We start from the raw sequence: 21,582 nt of genomic DNA, 5'->3' as shown, positions 1-21,582 counted from the left end.
TGATAAAACTAAAAGAATCAACAACTCATTTTTTTTTTTTTTTGTATTGGAAGTATAGTTGACTTACAATATTATATTAGCTTCAGGCGCACAACATAGTGATTTGATATAGGTTACACACCATACAAAGTTATTATAATATTACAGACTATATTCCCTGTGCTGTACATTACATCCTGTGACTTATTTCTTTTATAACTGGTAGTTTGTACATTTGTATCTCTTAATCCCCTTCACTTATTTCATCCATTCCACCCACACACACCCCCAGGCAACCACTAGTTTCTCCTCCGAATCTGTGAGTCTATTTGGATCTCCAGGGGGGACCCAGTCATAGGGATTCCCTCACACTTCTATGAGTTTTACCTGCAGGAGTGGTATCGTTTTCTTACAGCAAATACTGAGGAAATATCCCCTCGTGTTTCCAGCAGGAGGGGGGGGAAAGTATTTTGAAATATGCCAGAGTATTCTGTTCTTCTTAACAAGTCCGGCTCTCAGAAGAAACTATTTTACTAAAGCCTAACCTGCAGAGATTTTATCAGAACCTAACTCATCTGGGGGAAGGGAAATACCAAACTCTAGCTCTAGACCCCTCTAATAATGCTGATCCGACCTAACAGAGGTGGAGAGGCAGAGGCCAAAAAAAAAAAAAAACAAAACAAAACTGAGACGCACTGGTGAAGCTCACTGTTCAGGGGCACAGGCTCACCAAAAGGTTGAAACCTAACCTAATCATAGGATTATAGACTGCTTCCCCTCCCCCAACACCTTACCACTACATTACCAAAGGCCTATGTATTGCAGTTCCTTTTACCCAGTACAGGAATGTCTATCTTTCAACAAAAAATTGTAAGGCATATTAAAGGTAAAAAGCACAGTTTGAAAAGACTGAACAAGCATAAGAGCCAAACACAGACATGGCAGGGATGTTGGAATTAGACCAAGAGTTAAAAAAACTTAATATGGCAAGGGTTTTAATGGAAAAAGTAGATAACATATAAGAACAGATGGATAGTACAAACAAACAGATGGACATTTTAAGAAAGACTGGAAAAAATAGAACAGAATATCCAAGAATTGTGGGACAACTACAAAAGGTATAACATATGCATAATGGAAATATCAGAAGGAAAAGAAAGAGAGAAAGGAGCAGAAGTAATATTTGAAGCAATAATGACTGAGAATTTCCCCAGACTTATATCAGACACCAAACCACAGATCCAAGAAGCTCAGAGAATCTGGTTATTACATGTGATGCTGCTATTAATACATCCCACAGTCATGGTATCTTTAATAATGTAGGCTGATCATAGAGATGATACACAGTATTGCTAAAACAAAATGGTTACAGTTCTTCTTAAGGCATGAATTTAGAAAATAATTTCTAAACTACACATTTCACCCCTGTTTTAGGTGACAAAAATGCTGAGTCATCTAACTAATTGTGACAAAATAGTAAGTTTAGAGATGCACTAGTGTGTGATTGTAACCAAGAAAGCTTGTATCTAATCAATTATATTTTACTCTGAAATAACTAGGCAGAATTAAAGATGGTCAGATTAGGAGCTAAAATATGTCTGTAAGCGAAGAAAGGATTTGGCCTTCTATATTTGAACTAATGGCTAAGGAGAAGAAGAATGTATGTTTTTGGGTCTAAATAGCATTCACCTCAGGCTCTAAAGTTCGACACATTACATGCAACAATCAAGCAAAAATTATGAAATAAATAAAAGCAAGAAATACACTGTGAAAGACAAAACAATCAACAGAAAAAGATTAGTAAAGGATGTGTATGTTGGAACTATGAGACAGATAATTTAAAATACTATGACTACTATGTCAAAATCCTCTTGGAACATTCTGGCAGACAATTGGAAACTATAACAAAAGTTGAGCAGAAATATGAAAGAAAAGATTAAACAGAAATACTGGAAGTAAAGGACACTGTAACAGATTAAGATTGCTTTAGTCAAAGTTATCCATATATTCAACTGAGTTGAGGAAAGAGTCAGTGAACTTGAAGATAGATTGAAAAACATTATCCAAACTTGAATACAAAGGGAAATAAGTATAAATAAATAAATAAGCAAATAAACAAATGAAAACAAAAATTAGAACAGAGCATCCAAGATCTGTGGAACAATATCAAAAGGCTTATGTATAATTTGAGTCTGAGAAGAAGGAAAAAGAAAATGGAGGAGAAAAGATATTTGTAAAGGGAATGGCTGAGGATTTTCAAAAAATAATGAAACATATTTAACCAAATATCTATAAGCTCAGAGAACTCCAAACAGGATAAATACCATAACACACATATAGCATACAAACTACTGAAAACAAATATAAAGAAAATTGTGAAGTAAATTAAAGGAAAATAGACACATTGCATGGACAAAAACAGAATAAGATGTGAAACAGAGTTCTCCTCAGACACTATGTAATACAGAAAATAATTAAAAGTCAACTTTAAAGTAGTGAAAGAAAAAATAACACAGAATTCAAAACCCAGTAAAACTTTCTTTTGAAAAGGAAAAAGAAATTTAAGAAATTAAACAAACAAAACTTCAGAGAACTTATTAAGAGAAGATCTGTACTGCAAGTAAAATGAAAGTAAGTTCTCCAAGCAGAAGGAATTTGAAAAATAATATTTTTAGTAAGTATGTAGAGAATATTGATACCAATCTTTATTAAAAAAAAATTAGATGTATTCCTATTTAGATAAGAAACAAGACAAAGAAGCCTAGAATCACTGCCACAATTTAGTATTGGCGGTCTTCGAAAACACTAGAAGTCAGAAAAGGGAGTAAAAGGTACAGGAATTAGAAGTAAAGAAATAGAAGTCTCATTTTTTTTGTAGGTCATGTAATTATTATTGTAGAAAACCAAAAGAAACAATAGAAAAACTTACAGAACTAATAAAAATAATTTAATAGCTTTCTTCTGTACTAGAAAAACCAATTAGAAAATATGAGAAATAAAATATCATGTTTTTCTAGGAGTATAAATATGTTATGACAAAAAAATTAATTCAATTAAAGGAAATAAGTGAATAATTAAAGATATTTACCATGCTTATAGAAAGGACAATATACTAAAGATATTATATCTCAAAATAAATTTATAAAGATATTATATCTCATAAAATCATGGTCAAAATTGTACATATTTATATGGATTATGAAGACAAAGATCCACAAACAGCCAGGTTAATTTCCAAAATATACTCTACCAGCTATTAAGCCATACTACAAAACCTTACTTTTAAAAACAGTATGGGTACACTGGACAACTCAAGCCGAATAAAGAGCTCAAAAAGAGATCAATGTATATATTTTGGTATTTAATATACGATAAACTTGATACCACGAAGCAGTGGGACATGTGTCCCTGGAACAAATAGATACAGTTATTTTGGAATGAAATCTGGTTCTAGTTAATGAAATTAACTATATATTGATCATGCAGCTCCTGGTCCACACCTCTAAATATATATCCCAGAGAGATGCCAACATGTGTTCATAAGGGAATATGAACAAGGACACTCATCAAAGCATTGTCTGTGTTAGTAGGGACTTATAAGCAACTCAGATATTCATCACTAGAGAAATGTATACCTTAAGTATACTATGCAAAATCTGTGATAAATAGAGCAATGGACCAAAAGAACATAAAACAATATATGGGTACATCCTCCAAAGAGAGTGTGCATGCATGAAATTAGAAACAGAGTGAAATTTATGTAAATGTAAAAAACAAAGAAGCACTACATATTATATGTTGGTGGATATATATCTAAGGGCTTTTGTCAAAAGATTAGATGTTTATGAGGTAGAGAGAAGAGAGATAAAAGACAAAGAAATACAAAGTAAATACATTTAAAATGAGAAGATAGGAATTTTCTCGAGCATTATTAAAATTAACTAGAGCTCTACTTAAAACATAGAACACTATGAAGCCATAGAGGGTTCTAAAGTAAGTAATTACATAGAATATGCAGATTTAAAACTTGGAAAATTCTAATGTGTAGCTGGTAAGTACTATGGCTAATTATTACATTCTCTCAAGCTGACTTTTACTATTAAGATAGAAAAGCTGCTTTTTGTTTGTTATTTGTTTATCATTTTTCCTTCCTCTTATTTGATTTTGTACACATCCTTAAGGGCAGTATTTTTTCTCCAAGTGGTATTTTTCACAGTGAATCTTAGGATCATGAATTTATTGTCTCAGTATACCTGTAACCTTCTTAAAGAGATTTGAACACTTAAAATATGTCCAGATCCATCTATCAGTTCTACAGACGTGCAGTAAATGTGTCTTATTCAACTTTGCTCTGCGACAAGGACCTTGAGAACATATATAGTAGTTATACAAAGAAATGGAATTTTATTTAATATGCTGGTGACATTTCTGTCAAGACATTGACCCTGGCTGAGCATACATTAAGGACCATATTGTTATTTCTAAATTTTTAAATATTATGGAAGAATTATACAAAAATGTCTGTAATAATTTAATTTACATCTATATTTTAAGCCCTTCAGCCTTCTTTTTTTTTCTTTTAGAGTCTTCCTTCTGGACTTCTAGTGAGATTATAACCCAGTGTTATTGGTTTAATAATAGTAAAGTATGATGACAGGACACTTAGGAAATGCCACTATATGTGAAACAGAATGTAATGTGATTTTAGATCTGGAAATCACTGGTGGCGAGCAAAGTGCGAATAAATATCAAATGTCTTCTCTTTAGCACTAAATGTAAAATGTTCCAAATCATTTTATCCAACTCTAGATGTTAACTTAAATGTAAATGCACATATTGAATGCAATAGCAGCATAGCAAACAGAATTCATAGCAGAACAAGTAACGTGATTGGGGATGCTGTTTTACTTTATTTCTTAATGCCAAGAAACAGCAAATAGAATTGGTCTTTAAAAACACAAAGCATAGGGCGCTTCGGGTGCTATAAAAGATACAGCTGCACTATCCATGATCTAGACGGCATCTAAATTTCAATCTTGTAACATAGGAGAGTGAGGTAAAAACCTTACCTAGGCAATTGTATTAAAACAAAATCTAACATGCCACCACTTCCAAATGGTTAAAATATCTGCTTTAGAACATACTTTTAAGTCTATCAATTAGCCTTTTTCTAAGACATTCATGCTGAGAGGAGTTAACTTTCTTGATTTGGAGATAATACTGATTAAGACCAAAAATTGAATCCTTTTATGCCTTGTGAGATCCAAAAATTACATAATATCAATTATGTTTTGTCTAAGTCAAAGGCATTTGGTAAGTTTGCAGACTCATTGAAGACATACTTTTACAGGATCATTTAGAGATCTAAATTTTACTTAAGAAAATTATTCATTGGAATCTGAGGCAAAAACGTAGTAATGAGAAACTCAAGATAATGGTTTGGAATTCCCATCCTGAACAAAATAAACTTACTCTTAAAGAGCTCATAATTTTTTTTTTTTTTGTCATTTGTTGCCCTAAATTGCATCCTTATTTTCTCAAGTAAAGTTGTTCTCAGCAGGATGTTGGGTATGTCAGAATTCATCCCCAAATATCCCTTGATACAGTTAAATAAACTATGGTATATATTTGTACAACAGAATAATTTGGCATTAGTAAAAAGCACGTGTAGATCTATCTGTGTTATGCAACGTTCTCTAGAACTAGAGATTAGAACAGTGCACATTGCATGATTTATTCTGTTTTTTTTTTAAAAAAAGGATATGCATGTCCACCTATAGATAAACATAGGAATAGAGAGATTATTTTTCATATATGCTAGTACATGCATATTATTTTTCTGGAAAGGTGTAAATGAAAAAAATTGATGATGGATAACTTTGAAAACAAAAAATAGGGTCTGGAAAATGGAAAGAAGACATATTTGTTTCTCATTTGGTACTGTTGTGTGCTGTTTGACCTTCTTGGCAGGTTGTTCATTTTATTTAAAACTAATCACTGAGATTATCTGGCTGGTGAGATTATAGGCTATTTTAATTTTTTTCTGTACTTAAAACATAGTATGAATTAATTAATTAAAAGAAAACATAAGGCAGGAGGCAAAGAGGGAGAAAGGGAGAAAGGATGGAAGGAAAAGAGGAAGGAAGGAAAGAAGAAATAGAAGAATGCTTTCAAAGCAAATGTAGCTAGCTTGCTTTCCCAATTGGTATGCCCGGCATGAGGAATAGACAGGAATGTGGAGGCAAATGCAGTGTGAAAAAATGTTGTTAAGTAACTAATACCCCTGGCCTATTATTAGAACAGAAGTACTGAGTTAACGTTTTTTGATCATTTCTTACCATCTCGTGTCAATGTGCTTAATCTTACAATGATTTCTCCTCAAAATTCTAAATATCTGACAATTCCTTTTTTTACATAAGCTACAGCAAGAAGTTTTACAAACCTTTATAAAGTTTTAAAACTTTATAAAGAAGTTTATAAACCTTTAAATATAGTAGCAAAGTTTTTGTAATTAAATGTTCAGCATTGGTTAACTGCGCATAAACAACTGTGAATAGTGCAGATTTTTAAAGAACATTTTGCTTGTAAAAATCACTGTTCAAGTTTCCAACCAGGTATCCCTTTTAAAAATGAAATTTGAACAGTATTTGCTTAAGAACGTTGAAAAATTACTTTTGCATAAGAAAACATACCAATAAGCTATGATGCCTAGTTTTGATGTGTGTAATTAAAAGATCACCCTCTTCCCTAACTTCTAAAAAATTTCACACTTGTCTATTAATTGGTAAGATTTTCTTAGGGCAAGATATATAAAATGCCTTTCTTCTGAGTATATATTTTTGATACTTTTAGGAATATATACTAAAAATATAGTTAATTATATACTTTAAAGGGAATATGGAAATTTATTGGAGCATTGTTCATAATATCGAATATTTAGAAGTGACCAAAATATCTAACAAAATATTATTAGTTTTAGAAAGTATGCATTGAAAAACTATTCAATCTAAGAGGCACAGAGCTTATAAGTACTGCTAGATAAATCCATAATATATTTCATTTGAAAACAACCACAATACAAAATGCATAATTTAGTTTCATTTGCAAGAATGACTTTATTTTTTTCTACATATAAATTGATATACGCATAAAAAATCTGGAAAGATACACATTGGAATGTTAGAATGTTTGCTTCCAATTCGTAGGATTAATGGAGTCTTTTTTTCCCATATGTGTATTATTTAGCTATTCTACAAAGAACATTTAATATTTGGGCAATAGAAATAAAGTAAAAATAAACTATAAAATACCAAATTAAAATTACAGTACTACATGTCTCTGAATTATGATTTCTTCTACTGCACTCATGCCTGAAGTCTCAATTCAAACATCTCCTCCTCTGAGAAGATTGCATGGAATTTTGCAGCTTGATTTGATCATACTGCTTTGTCTCCAATCTACTTGTCTTTATTTTTTTAAGGTTACCTATCAAAATGAGAGCCAGTATTTAATAACAAGCCTAATTGTCCACTGAATTCCTTGAAAGCTAACACCATATCCCCATTATCTAAGAAAAAATCTATAAATTAGCATTTCTTCAGTGTGGTTTAAATCAAAACCAAAAATATAAGAAAGAGAAGTTTTTAAATATCCATAAACCAGTCCGTATGTGCAAACTTTGGTCAATCTATAGGTAATTACACATACAATCTGTCTGTAAATAATTCTACAAGGGAAAAAAAATTCTCCTTATGAATATATGGTACTTAAAAGCCATCAGTCATTGGATAACTTCTGGGAATTTTCTCATATTCAAAGTGGCAGGCTAGAAAAGATACAAATGTTTGTTAATAGCTGTGAGTGCAATATGAAATTCAATCCATTATTTTTTTTTTTTTTTTTTTTAATTTTATTTATTTATTTATTTATGGCTGTGTTGGGTCTTCGTTTCTGCGCGAGGGCTTCCCCCAGTTGCGGCAAGCGGGGGCCACTCCTCATCGCAGTGCGCGGGGCCTCTCACTACCGCGGCCTCTCCCGTTGCGGAGCACAGGCTCAAGACGCGCAGGCCCAGCAACCGTGGCTCAGGGGCCCAGTCGCTCCGCGGCACGTGGGATCCTCCCAGACCAGGGCTCGAACCCGCGTCCCCCGCATTGGCAGGCAGACTCTCAACCACTGCGCCACCAGGGAAGCCCTCAATCCATTATTGATGGAACAGATCAATAATCAATAAGTGTAACACTGAAGATACTTTTGACATGTCCCTTTGTAACTGTACAACTTCTGGGCCAGCCATTTGCCTATTGCTCTCACATCTCAGTCTTTTATTTGCTCTGCTCTTTATTTCAAGGAACTGCATTCATGCAGACTTTTGCCAAATGACTTAGAGTTAGGTTTAGCCAATGCGAGGCACTGGTAGAATATTAGAGACTAGGAGAAGAGAGATCAAGGTATACCTCCTCTCCCGTGCTGCCACTGATGTTGTCACAAGTGTCTGAGTCACCATGGTGGCTCTAGTTCCTGCCAGATAATGTCTCTCCCTCTGTTTATAGCACCTATTTGGCAGTCTCCACCCTGGCTCTACATCCCATAGAATGACCCTGGCTTCCAGGTTAGTAACATCATTTCTACCTGTTTTCCTCTAGCCTTTGGAGTGATATCCAGTTCCTTCTGTTTACTAGTCTTTAGATTGCTTCACTGGTTCTCCAACTCTTGTATCACACATATAATCAATTATTTGTATCAAAATCTCTGTGTTTGAAACAACTAGGGTGTTTTCTCCTTTTTGTCTGGTATCTTTCAATACAGCACTCAGGGCTTCTTTTGTAACTCAAATTACAGAGAAGTTGGTATGCAAAATGCCTTCCTCAAAAGTACTATGTAGCAAAAGCTCTAGTTTACCTCATCTACCTATCTGGAAACCACATTCTTAAATGTATTTATAATTGAGTATACAATTGTTCAAGAACTGCAAAACAACACCGGACAAAACTCTTTTTACTCAGTACTTGCTAGAAGCACCACAAACATTGAGAATGATTTAGCGAGCCCTGTAGATCATGAGGCTTACAAAGACTATATACCAAAGTATATACATTTTCTTATACGGTGATATATATTATGCTTATTCATGTAAATGTCTTAAATAATGTATAGAGGTAAACACAGTGAGATTATGAGGTTTGTTTTTAATTCCTCGTCCTTCTCATATTGATGAAGTCCTTTGTCTCAAGTAGTGAATAGAATTCTCTCTATCCTAGGTCTAGCCTAGGTTTGGTTTTTATCACCCTAATTCTGTACAGTTCATTTATCTCCATCTGGCTATCACTGCTCCACACTTCCCAGTCCATTTAACAGTGTCTCACCTATTATTATGACTAGAGGAATCAAATTCTCTGTATAATGGTTCAAAGCAAATTCTTAGTCAACTACATTAAGGAAACTCCACACATCTATTTCAGTTCACCACTATGTAGATCCTGGCTCTGCAGAAAGCTGAGGGAGTACAAATTTCTTCCATTGCTCTGCAGATATGGCCGATGCAACTTCTTGCTTCTCAAAAGTTCTTTCGGTTCTTTCTGAACTGCTGTTATGGGCCAAGTTTAAATTTTTTAAAAAATACCGTTTTAGGGTGAAACGAGCATTTTCGAATAAGTGCCTGAAACAAATACCTTCATATCATTCAACAAATATGACTCTTTTGCCATTTCTTGTGAACCCCATTTTGCTAATATTACGTGTTTTAATATTTAAATAAATATTCCAACCCAAATGAAACGACTGAGTTATTAATGGTTTTACAAAACTCTAGATGTCTGATTGTGTTTTATGATGATTTTTTGGCAGTATCATACCAAGTTAGAAGTTACCCTGTTATACCTCTAAACTTTTTCTATAAAACACCACCATTGCCAAATCTTTTCTAAGAATTATAAGTCTTCTTGGGCAAGTTTTCTGCACCTCTAGAGTCTTGCTAAATTTAGCAACTTGGCAGAACAATGTTAATGCCCTGGTCATCTTCTATGTGGAATTTGAAACCATGCTATTCCAGACCCCTGTAAAGACTGAGAGGTGGAGGGAACTTTCTGACTCCTCTGCAGGCTTCTCATGTTGCATGATTAGCTGTTTGAGATGCTAGTTTGACCCAACTCTTAGTTTGTGTCTAGAGGGAAAGTCAAAAAGACAAGTGCCTGACAAGTTTAAACCTTCACAGGCTGTCAACAGGAGTCATAAAACCATAAATTATATGTTGTAAGAACAGATTGTGATATGCAAGAAGTCATTCACACAGAAAGGAGCAGTGAAATTTGGAGCCACTGTAAATTGGGTGCAAGCCTCAACTCTGCCACTACCTCAGTGACCTTAGACTACAGGTGCTCTTTTCTGAGCCTAGATTTCATTCTCTGTCGTGTTAGCACAATTGACATTAGAGCCATGGCATGACATTTTAAAGATGAGAAACCTGGGAAGTCCTTCCAGATTCTCTTCTTCAACCATCTGCTTCCAAAATCCTTTACAGTTTGAACTTTTTTCTCAAGTCCAAACAGTTATGTGATGATGATGATATTCACTGATGACAGCTTTAGCAGGGTTGCTTTTCATAATTTGCTTAAACTTAAAGGTAAATGCGGAACATGGTCACACAGCAGATGCAGAGATAACCTCAGCAGAATTGTCATCGTTGCAGCAGGAGTTTTAGATGGATTTAGGTCTCTATTCTGAGGCATCTAACAGTAATTAAGAAATTGTGCCACCTGAAATAATCCTGCAAAATGAATGTGATTTCTTGACCCCCAGAGAACTCTTACAGATAAGATGTCTGGCCTGTAGTTAACTCCTTTGTCATCTTTGTTGAATAGGGATCAGTTTTAAGTCACCAAATTTGTCTCTAATTCATTCAGGAAAAATATTTCTCAGGTATGGAGAAAGTATCATCATTTTACAAGGGGAGTTAAGAACTGATCCTGTCTTCTTTGTAGTAAAGTATTTTTTTATAGTGGGTTAAATCTTGAGAATCAGCACTAATTTCATGATTTTTATAGGATTACCTTAATCTGTGTGTGTGTGTGTGTGTGTGTGTGTGTGTGTGTATGTGTGTGAGTGTATTTATATTTGCTGCTATGTCCATGTAATGACAAAATGATGTGGTTTGGAAAGAAAAATCACCTAAATGATTAATGGGATCACAGAGGCAAAAGATTATATTTATATATATACATATATGCACAAATATATTCAAATACATAAATTCCATATATCTTATTATATGTATATAAATATATTTAAATATCTTATAACAAGTATTGTTGCTAGTAGACAAACGAGTATGATTCAAAATAAAAGATGAAACAAAGATATGTTAGTAAAAATTAGACATCAAAGAAATCCAAATTGAAACTTTATATAACATTAATTTTGAAATATTAATCTAATATTATTTCATTATAACCCCAGACTTTTCCAGATAAAGCATTTTTTCCCCTTTGTAGCATTTTTTTCAATGGCAATAAGGAAGTCTTAAATGTATCATATTTCTTTGTTGAAAAAAAACTATACTACATTTCAATCCATGTTTGCACATAGCTTTTACTTACCATTCAAGGAGAATTTTATTTTATTCAATCATTTATCATTTCTTCTATAATCATTAATTCAAATTTGACTTTCTTTGAAATGAATGTGCATGCTTCCTTATATACAGTTAAGTTTTTGGTGCAATGTACACAGCCCATTTAATAATTTACAAAGTATTTTCAGTTCTTTCGTTCACCATTCTAACAGATTGTTGATGGAAATCAATATGGAAGGGAAATTGTATAATCAAATTTCCTTAAAAGAATGTCATTACTAGTGAAAGACAGGGTTGATGACACAGAGAATTAATCTTAGCTATGATATATACATTTCCCAGATATAAGGAGGTTGCTAAGAAGTTAAAATTATGAACTTCAATTTTTTTTCCGTATTTGAAATAGACAACCACTAGCAGTCAGGGTAAGAGGACGGGAGAACTCTCAGATCAAGTCATTTTGAAATAGTTTGCATGATTTTCACCTAGTTAGAATATAGAGATTGAAATAACATGGGAGGACTTGTAAGTGATAATCATGGATATAAATGACTAGCTGCTCAGGTAATTCCATTTTTGTTGTTTATAGTTGTACAGTGTAAGAATACTGCCAAAAACTACAATAAAAAGGCCAAAGAAAAATTAAATTAAAATAGAAAATACTTTTCCCAAAACCTACCAAATTTTATATTTTATGTTTTCACAGATGATTTTTCCATGTCAAAACACATACTATTACTTTCTATCCTGCCACAGTTATACTTAATACAATGTAATTTGACTGATTTTACCAAATGTCCATTGTGTCTACTCATGTCAAATATCAATACTTGTGAACTTTGAAATTAGACCTTTTTTGTATAATAAATTCCTATAAATAGTTAAATATGCTTCAGTGTTTTTCTAATTGATTGCCTTGTTTACCACCTAACAGGGGCTAGAATAACTTTGTTTTGATTATTGTGGTATTATAATTCAGTTTCACTCTGACAGGTCAATCCTCCTCCAAAATTGCCTCATCTCCAATTGCTAATCCATATTTCTCTTCAAAAATGCCCTGGTTATATCCACAGATAAACAAATTTTAGAATCAATTTGTCTATTCTTTTAAAGCATGCTGGATATTTGCATTAGAATATTTGCATTAGAATCAACGTATTTATTGGCTAATTTATAGTTGAAATGGCATAACTATAGTCTTGAGTCTTCCCAATCTAGAACAGATGCGGCTCTTCATATAGCCTACTTTTTTTTTTTCTTAGTAGAATTTTGTATCTTTATTGTTCTTGCATTGTATGGTTTCCATGAATTTATTGGAAATTTTGTTCCTAGGTGGTTTTCTGTGTTGCTATTAAGAATATCAACTTTTGCATATACTTAGTGGTTTATTGTTGATATATAACAAAGTTACCGATTTCATACATCATTTATAAGCTGGCTACTCTGCTTGACTCGTTTCATTTTTAGCCATTGTCAGATGATTCTTTTTTGGTTTTCTAGGAATATAAGCATATTATCTACAAATAATGGTAGTTTGCTTCCTTTTTCCTATTATATCTTTTTGTTAATTTTTTTCAAATAAATGCAGTTGAGCTGAGGCGGCAGCGACGGCGGCTCTGGAGGCCGCAGTCCCGGTCCTGGCTTCGGCCCCAGCCCCACCGTGGTGACGCTCGCTGAGCTGCTGGCGCTCCGGGCCGCCCTCCTGGCCACGGTCTCGGGCTACTTCGTCAGCATCGACGCGCATGCCGAGGAGTGCTTCTGCGAGCGGGTCACCCCGGGCACCAAGATGGGCCTCATCTTCGAGGTGGCCGAGGGTGGCTTCCTGGACATCGACGTGGAGATTGCAGGGCCTGATAATAAAGGAATTTATAAAGGAGACCGGGAGTCCAGTGGGAAATACACCTTTGCTGCTCACATGGATGGAACATTTAAGTTTTGTTTTAGCAATAGGATGTCCACCATGACTCCAAAGATAGTGATGTTCACCATTGATATTGGGGAGGCCCCCAAAGGACAAGACATGGGAACAGAAGCTCACCAGAACAAGCTAGAAGAAATGATTAATGAGCTCACAGTGGCGATGACAGCTGTAAAGCATGAACAGGAATACATGGAAGTTCGGGAGAGAATACACAGGGCAATCAATGACAACACAAACAGCAGAGTGGTCCTTTGGTCCTTCTTTGAAGCTCTTGTTCTAGTTGCCATGACATTGGGACAGATCTACTACCTGAAGAGATTTTTTGAAGTCTGCAGGGTTGTTTAAAAAAGCCTTTTCCTGATGATCCCAAACTCATAGTGCACTGTTTACCAAACATCTTGGTCATAATAATGTCATTAGTTTCAACGTTTTTATTTTCTAAACTGTACATTCACAGCTTGTTTCTTTGTGATTAATAGATATTGGGGGAAAACACTTTTTTTAGGAAAGTTATAGTGAAAATTTGACATTTGATCGGCATGATTTCATATTTGAATTCTTCCTCCATTATGCAGGTCCTTCCAGAACTCAAACACTGTAAGTGGAATATAGATGTATAGTCCTTTTCATATATTCTTTCCTTTGGCTTTCATAATAAAATGCAGTTTGTTCAGGATAGTACTTTATTGACAGTACTTTACTAAAAATGACTGCATTCTTGGGATCCCTTATCCTGCAGTTCAAGTCATTAAAGATTCATTTTGTTGAGTCCTTATCAGAAACAACAATCTGAATCTTGACATTTTCTATCCAGCCTAATGGCAGAGCTCTGTGACTAGAGGATGCTACAAAGTTGGTACTTTTTTACTTTGTCTATCTTGTTTCTGCTTTAAAGATAAGACTTAAACCAACAACCTTTTTCCCCTTTAAAGTTTTACTTTGAACCTTAGAACTCAGTCACCTCCACTTAAAATTGTTGACACAAGCAGCTAAGAACCACTTTTTGGTTTCTGCCTAACCGTGTAAGAAGTCTCTGTTAAAGCCAGTTCTCTGGGTGGTGCCGTGAACAGTCGTTCTTTTTCTTTCTGTGCTGGCACGTCCACTTTCTCTACTCTTGGCACGTGGGAGGTGTGCATTCACATAATTGGAAAAATCTGGATTTCTGATGCCAAAGGGTTAAAAGCCTCTTGATTTCTTTGCAGTGATATACAACCACTACCTTATTTTTTTTTTAAAAGACATTATTTATTCATTTACTTTTTTTTTTTTTTTTTTAATGAGTTTGTTTATTTTTTTTGGCGTGTTGGGTCTTCGTTTCTGTGCGAGGGCTTTCTCTAGTTGTGGCGAGCGGGGGCCACTCTTCATCGCGGTGCGCGGGCCTCTTACTATCACGGCCTCTCTTGTTGCGGAGCACAGGCTCCAGACGCGCAGGCTCAGTAGTTGTGGCTCACGGGCCTAGTTGCTCCGCGGCATGTGGGATCTTCCCAGACCAGGGCTCGAACCCGTGTCCCCTGCATTGGCAGGCAGATTCTCAACCACTACGCCACCAGGGAAGCCCACCACTACCTTATTTTTGATCAGTGGCATTTTGGCCACTGTTTAATTAGCTCACTGAACATTACTGTCAGTACTAGTGTGTTTGTTTTTGTTTTCCTTGGGTCTTTCTTTTGGTGTGGGGATGATCCAGGATTATATTGTGACTGATGTATATTAGTTACTTGTACATTTTTTTTGGATCTTTGCAAGGGGAAAACCACTAGTAACGAATTTTATATAATTAATTTAAATTTGTTACAGGTTTTCATGTTCAGGATAAACAATTTTTCAACCTTGGGTGAAGATACTTTCAACAGTTTAAGGTGACTGTGTTTTACCTTAGGACAACTGTTGCATGCTAACTTGCGTGCATGTGTGTGTGAAAACACTTCAAAATTAATTTAAAAGATGTAAATTTAAAACTGGTTGTGTATCTAATCTGCCCCAGGTTCAGTAAATAAACAATTCTTTTTAAAAACAAAAACAAATAAATAAATGCGGTTAACATCAGTTTCAAATGAGGTTTAAAAATAGTTCCATGAAAGAGCCCCCTTGACTTCTTATGACATGGCAATCTATGCAAAAGTTCACTGTCAAGCATGAGATTGGCTGTTAGTTTGAGATAAATACATTTGTTGTATTAAGTAACATTCTATCTCAAAAATTTTATCAGGAATGAATGTTGAATCTTGCAATATGTTTTTAGCAACTATTGAGGTAATATCACTATTTGTATTTAATTACGAATTTTACTAATTGCTTTCCTACAAATATCAATCCACAAGTATTGATATTTGACATGAGTAGACACAATGGACATTTGGTAAAATTAGTCAGATTACATTGTATTAAGTATAACGTTAACAAGGAATAAACGTTAACTCCTCCTTCATAGTAAATAATCTTAAACTTCATTTCATATTTTCTGAGATGTTCAGTGGATTCCCTGGAATTTCTATGAAGTCTCAGGTGCTAATGTTACTTGTAGTCAACTTTGGTACTCATTTCCAACTTTTGAGGAATTATTTTCCTTAACATCTCACTGTTTGCTTATTTGTTTGCTTTTATATCCAATTCCATAATGACCCAAACATGAAACTCTTAACATTTTGTTTCATAATTCAATTCTTCCTTTTATATTTTTAGTAATCCCCTTTCTTCCTGCTGCAGGTCTAATTATTTGGGTTTAGTTTTTCTTTTTCCGGGTTTTGATATTGAATGTTTGTGTTATATGACTAGAGTGCTCTATAGCTGTAAAAATACTGTTAAAACATTCCATGAAGCTTTTCCTTGGTCAGGGGGCTTGGTTTTCCTTTCAAGCCATCACTGTCCTAATAATTGTCAAGGTCATGGATAGGGCTAGGAGTGAGCTCAGGTTAACTTCAGTTTATATAAGAGTTCAATTTGTATTGTTCCCAATACTGAATATGAGGTACTGCTCTGACTCTGTACTCTTTCTCGTAATAATTATTTTTCATCTAAATTACTCTTCTTTCCATTGATACTTTGTTCCTGTTCCATAGACTTTTATGTGTTATTCTTCTATTTATAATAGTCTTCCACAAAATACCGGTGTGGCTAACTTCTCATTATTCAAGTTTCAGATCATTTCTCACTGCCTCAGAAAAGCCTTCCTTGACCAAAACATCTAAAGTTTTTTAAGGTTCTCATCACCAACCGCTGATTCTCTACTTATTATCCTTTTATTTTCTTCATAGCACTTTATCATTTTCAACCTATCCCATTTAAATAATCAATTATTTACTCTCCCCCCCTCTCATCCCCACCTGACACTAGAACCTGTAGACTATGAGAGTAAGGACCTTATCTAAGTTCTTCACTGTAATAGCCTCAGTTCCAAGAATATGGAGTCTTTCTTCCAAAGAATGAAAACTTTTACTGGATTTTGTATAATTCAGATTTGTTTTATTCATATGCAAAAAGGAAAGCAATGCAGTGTTATGTAACCTGGTTGCATCTCATATGTTATATTGATTTCATGGCAAACTTTGGATACTGCAGTATAAAATATTAATTAAATATCTGATTATAATTTTGCTATCACATAGTCAGTGACAAATAGGAATATTTTGCAGGTTTGTGCTTTACAAATTTATTTAACATGTTTCCACACCTCCTCTATGATGTACAGTAAGAAAACAATAAAGGAGCTAGAAAAGTGATTGTCAAACATACAAAAGAATATTGTTACATGATATAGAAGTCTATATGTAATACATTCAATTTGGAATATTGAAAAAGCTTGAATACCTTTAACCATATCAAAAGTTGGATTGGATTTAGAATGCATATGCCTATATATAGATATAAACATATTTAGCTTTTTATGCAAAATTGATGTTACCATATTTAATATATATATATCTGTTATATTAAATACCTAAGCTCACGTGGTTTTAAAAACAAAATATTAAAACACTTGCCTCATACTAAAACTTTTACTTTAAAAGATGTTTAATATTATTTCTTAAACTGAATTTAAAAACTGATGTAAAATACTTTGCCTTTATGGATACAGGATGTTTAATTACATTCAAGAAGCAGTGCCTTGGGGATAAAGGTTGGAACAAACCACCAGTCGGAGTGATTGATAAGTATAATTTATCTTCACCATTTCCCACCCTGCAACCTCCTTGGTAATCACAGCGGGAAGTATTCCAGGATGCTCAGGTTAAATATAGTAGTGATAGAGAAAACACTAATAAATTTGCTGTAAGGTTTTAAGTAAAATAAAAGCACTTTTCAGAGAATATCAAAATGCTTGAAGATTTTGGACAAACTACATTAATATTAGTGACATTTTGCCACATGTTATTATTGCTTGCCCCATTTTACTTTATTCAAGTTTTAAAGATTTCCATCAAAATTTCCAAACACTTTGAAATTAAATCCATAGATCTATGGAGCGCTTGAAAAAGAATGGGAAAAGCCATGAGGAAAATATTTTCTGTAACTAATATTCTGAATGGAAAGTAAATTTTATTTTCTGAAATAATATATGTTCTAGCATATACTGAAGGAATATATTAAAAGGAACCTTGTTTGAGCTACATCCTGTTAGGCAGCTGATGACCAGAGAAGTTTCTCAGACCTAAATTCTAGGATACTCAACAAGTAGAGACTATTGTTTTAGATATTGTATTTATGTGCACTGTTGTATTTTATTATACTATTCTATTATCTCTTTAATTTTTATCAAGTCATGAAGAATTTGTTCTTGGATGATCTTAACAAGTTGTTACATGCAGGATGTATCTTAAGACCAGTGGAAAAGCAAAGCAGCTTGATCAGCGTTAGAGTAATATCATTTTTTAATTTATTTGTTTGCATGTAATTTAAATCATTTGATATTTATAACATGTTTTTACCGAAGTATCCATAAGAATTTATCACGTAAAGTTTTGAATAAATTTAGGACATAATGAAGGAAGACATAATAGAAAACAAATAAATAAAATATAAATTGTTTAGCTGTGTTAAATTCATGCAGGAAAACCAAATATTGCTGGAACTCAAGCTGAATTCTCATTAAGATCACCAATTCGCTTGGTGACTCTGTATAAACTGAAATCTTTTGTTAACCTTAGTATTTTAGCTAAAGATCGACATCCGTGGTTCTCAAACTTTAGCCTGCACTAAAATCATTAGGACTTTTAAAACACAGATTTCCCTTTCAGTAAGTCTGGGGTTGTGCCAGAGAATTTGCATTTCTAACAAGTTCCCAGATGTTGTTTATGCTGCAGGTCTAGGGACCGCACTTTGAGAAGAACTGGTATATATGATGTCATACACACACACACACACACGCAGCGGGACAAGTTTTTTCCAGGGATCAGATTTTTCTATTACGAATCTAATTTTAAACCTAATTGTTTTTGATTTGTCATCTTTAATGTTGTGCATACTTTTCTTATTTTGAGATATAAAGGAATGCACCACCATGTATTACTTAAACTTCTAAGGATAATAACATGAGTACTACTAACTTAGTAGCATCGGATGGCCTCATAAAATTAGTAAATTTATCCAAGCCAAAAAAAAGACTCCGTTAATTTTTCCATATTAATATATTATTATCTGAATATAACCTTGGTTTAAATCAATGAAGGAATCTAAACAGGCAGTGCCATTGCTTCACTTGTTGTGAAAGAAATATCATTTTAGGACTACTTTCTCTGTGCTGTTAAGTCTGGTGAGCACCTTAAAGGCACTGACTTATTTAATCGTTCTAAAAGCCTGTTATGGCCCTAGAACGTGTCATACAGAGTGAAGTAAGTCAGAAAGAGAAAAGCAAATATCGTATAATATCTCATATATGTGGAATTTAGAAAAAAGGTATAGATCAGTGGTCCCCAACCTTTTTGGCACCAGGGACTGGTTTTGTGGAAGACAATTTTTCCACGGACCGGGCGGGGGTGGGGGCATGGTTCAGGTGTAATGCGAGTGATGGGGAGCGGCAGATGAAGCTTCACTCACTCCACTGCCGCTCACCTCCTGCTGTGCGGCCCGGTTCCTAACCAGTCCACGGCCTGGGGGTTGGGGACACCTGGTATAGAAGATCTTAGGGGGCTTCCCTGGTGGCGCAGTGGTTGAGAATCTGCCTGTCAATGCAGGGGACACGGGTTCGAGCCCTGGTCTGGGAAGATCCCACATGCCGCGGAACAGCTGGGCCCGTGAGCCACAATTACTGAGCCTGCGGGTCTGGAGCCTGTGCTCCACAACAGGAGAGGCCGCGATAGTGAGAGGCCCGCGCACCGCGATGAAGAGTGGCACCCGCTTGCCACAACTAGAGAAAGCCCTTGCACAGAAACGAAGACCCAACACAGCCATAAATTAATAAATAAATAAATAAATTAATTAATTAATTAGAAGATCTTAGTTGCAAAGCAGAAATAGAGACACAGACGTAGAGAACAAATGTATGGATACCAAAGGGGTGGGGTGGCAGGAACTGGGAGACTGGGACTGACACATATACACTATTGATACTATGTATAAAATGGACAGCTGATGGGAACATGCTGTATAGCACAGGGTACTCACCTAGTGCCTTGTGGTAACCTAAATGGGAGGGAAATCCAAAAGGGAGAGGATATCTGTATGTGTATGGCTGATTCATTTTGTCGTGCAGTGGAGGCTAACCCAACGTTATAAAGCAACCATACTCCAATAAAAATTAATTAAAAAAAAAGTAAAAACCTATTATGTGGATTAAAATACTACTATTTAAAGAAATGTAAGATAAACTTTAAAACACTACAAAACTTGCCCATTGCCAGTCTTCTAGCTAGTAGTAAATCTATCATCTAATTCAGACAATTTGAGCCCAGAGATCACACTCTGGTCTGATGCAAAATTGAATGACAATGCATGTAAATGAATGAGAGACCTGAAAATCCTAAATTAGAACATATAAGTCTATATGTAGGTATAGTTAATCATTTTTAATCAATTGATTGCTTGCTGTATCTTTCATGATTAAGTTTGTCTGAAAGTAACTGAAGAAAAAAAATTTAAATTTGACTTAGTAAGATAGAAGTTATTTTTTCCATATTCAGAGAGTCAAGGGAGAAAATACTAGAGATGGAAAGATGCTACATGCTGTCAAGGAATAAGGCTTCTTATCTCTTATGCCTTTGCCATGTTTGGCTTCCATTCCCAATGTCATCTAATGGTCCAGTGTAGTTGCTAGAGACTTGGCCATATTTTAAAACTCATGGCCAAATGTAAGTAGGAGATAAAGACACATGACCTTCCATTAAAGCCCTTCTCAGTTGATGTACAGAGCATTTCTCGTTATAGCCTAGTGCTATAGGACCACATCAGGTTGCAAAGAAAGCTAATGATGTAGTCTTTTCTCAGAGTAGCCATGTGGTTACTAAAAAATTTGGCTTTCTATTACTGTGGAAGAAGAAAGGAACGGACATTGGAAGAAAATTGTAAATTTCTGCCAAATTTGTTGATCAACTATCAACGAGTCAATCAGTCATACAATTGGTTATTAGCTAGGCATGGCTGGCTTTCCGACTTTATCTCAGAAAAGTTTACGTTTTGCAAGAGATAATATTACATATTAATCAAATCGTTTCCTCTTTCTGGGCACACAGATGACTACATTGTCCAGTCCTCCTTTAAGTTAGATTGTGTATGTATGATTCAGGAATGGCCAATGGAATATGGATACAAGTGATGTAGGAACTTCAGGCCTGGACTTGAAAACTATATAGCACAATTCTCCGACTCTCCCTAGCCCTGATACAACAATTGGGACACTATTTTTCTAGATCCTCTGGCTTCAAGTTGTAAAGGGTTACCTGATCCACATCAGGTAATTTTATGTGAGATATGTCTTTATTATCTTAAGTCCATAGAGTTCGAGACCTATTTACTACTATAACATAGTCTACTACTACAAGTATTGTTTAAGTAGAATTAATATCTTGTGTAAATGTTATTTATTACACCAAAAATCTCTTTATTGAGCTTGTTCTCTATACCAGGTACCTCACCTCTATATTAGCATTGTGATGTCATTGACCATCTTGATAAGAAGAATTTT

At 34.6% G+C, this 21,582-nt stretch overlaps 1 protein-coding gene across 1 annotated transcript; it reads left to right on the top strand.

The window, feature by feature from the left end:
• The first annotated feature begins 10,533 nt into the window (after positions 1–10,533).
• Positions 10,534–13,931, top strand: LOC103018314 (transmembrane emp24 domain-containing protein 2-like). Its single transcript, XM_057550927.1, has 2 exons — positions 10,534–10,597; positions 13,144–13,931. The coding sequence occupies exons 1-2, from the start codon at positions 10,534–10,536 to the stop codon at positions 13,809–13,811; spliced, it is 732 nt and encodes a 243-aa protein (XP_057406910.1). The 3' UTR covers positions 13,812–13,931.
• Positions 13,932–21,582: the final 7,651 nt, after the last annotated feature.

Source organism: Balaenoptera acutorostrata, chromosome 8 (genome assembly GCF_949987535.1).
Source record: "Balaenoptera acutorostrata chromosome 8, mBalAcu1.1, whole genome shotgun sequence".
NCBI lineage: Eukaryota > Metazoa > Chordata > Mammalia > Artiodactyla > Balaenopteridae > Balaenoptera > Balaenoptera acutorostrata.
The sequence above is the reverse complement of the archived record's forward strand: the minus strand, read 5'-3'. Positions and strand labels throughout refer to the sequence as shown.

Coding starts and splice junctions, on each gene's coding strand:
- LOC103018314 (XM_057550927.1), top strand. CDS start 10,534: ATGATGATATTCACTGATGACAGCTTTAGCAGGGTTGCTTTTCATAAT. Junction 10,598..13,143: donor TAATTTGCTTAAACTTAAAG/GTAAATGCGGAA, acceptor AGTTGAGCTGAG/GCGGCAGCGACGGCGGCTCT.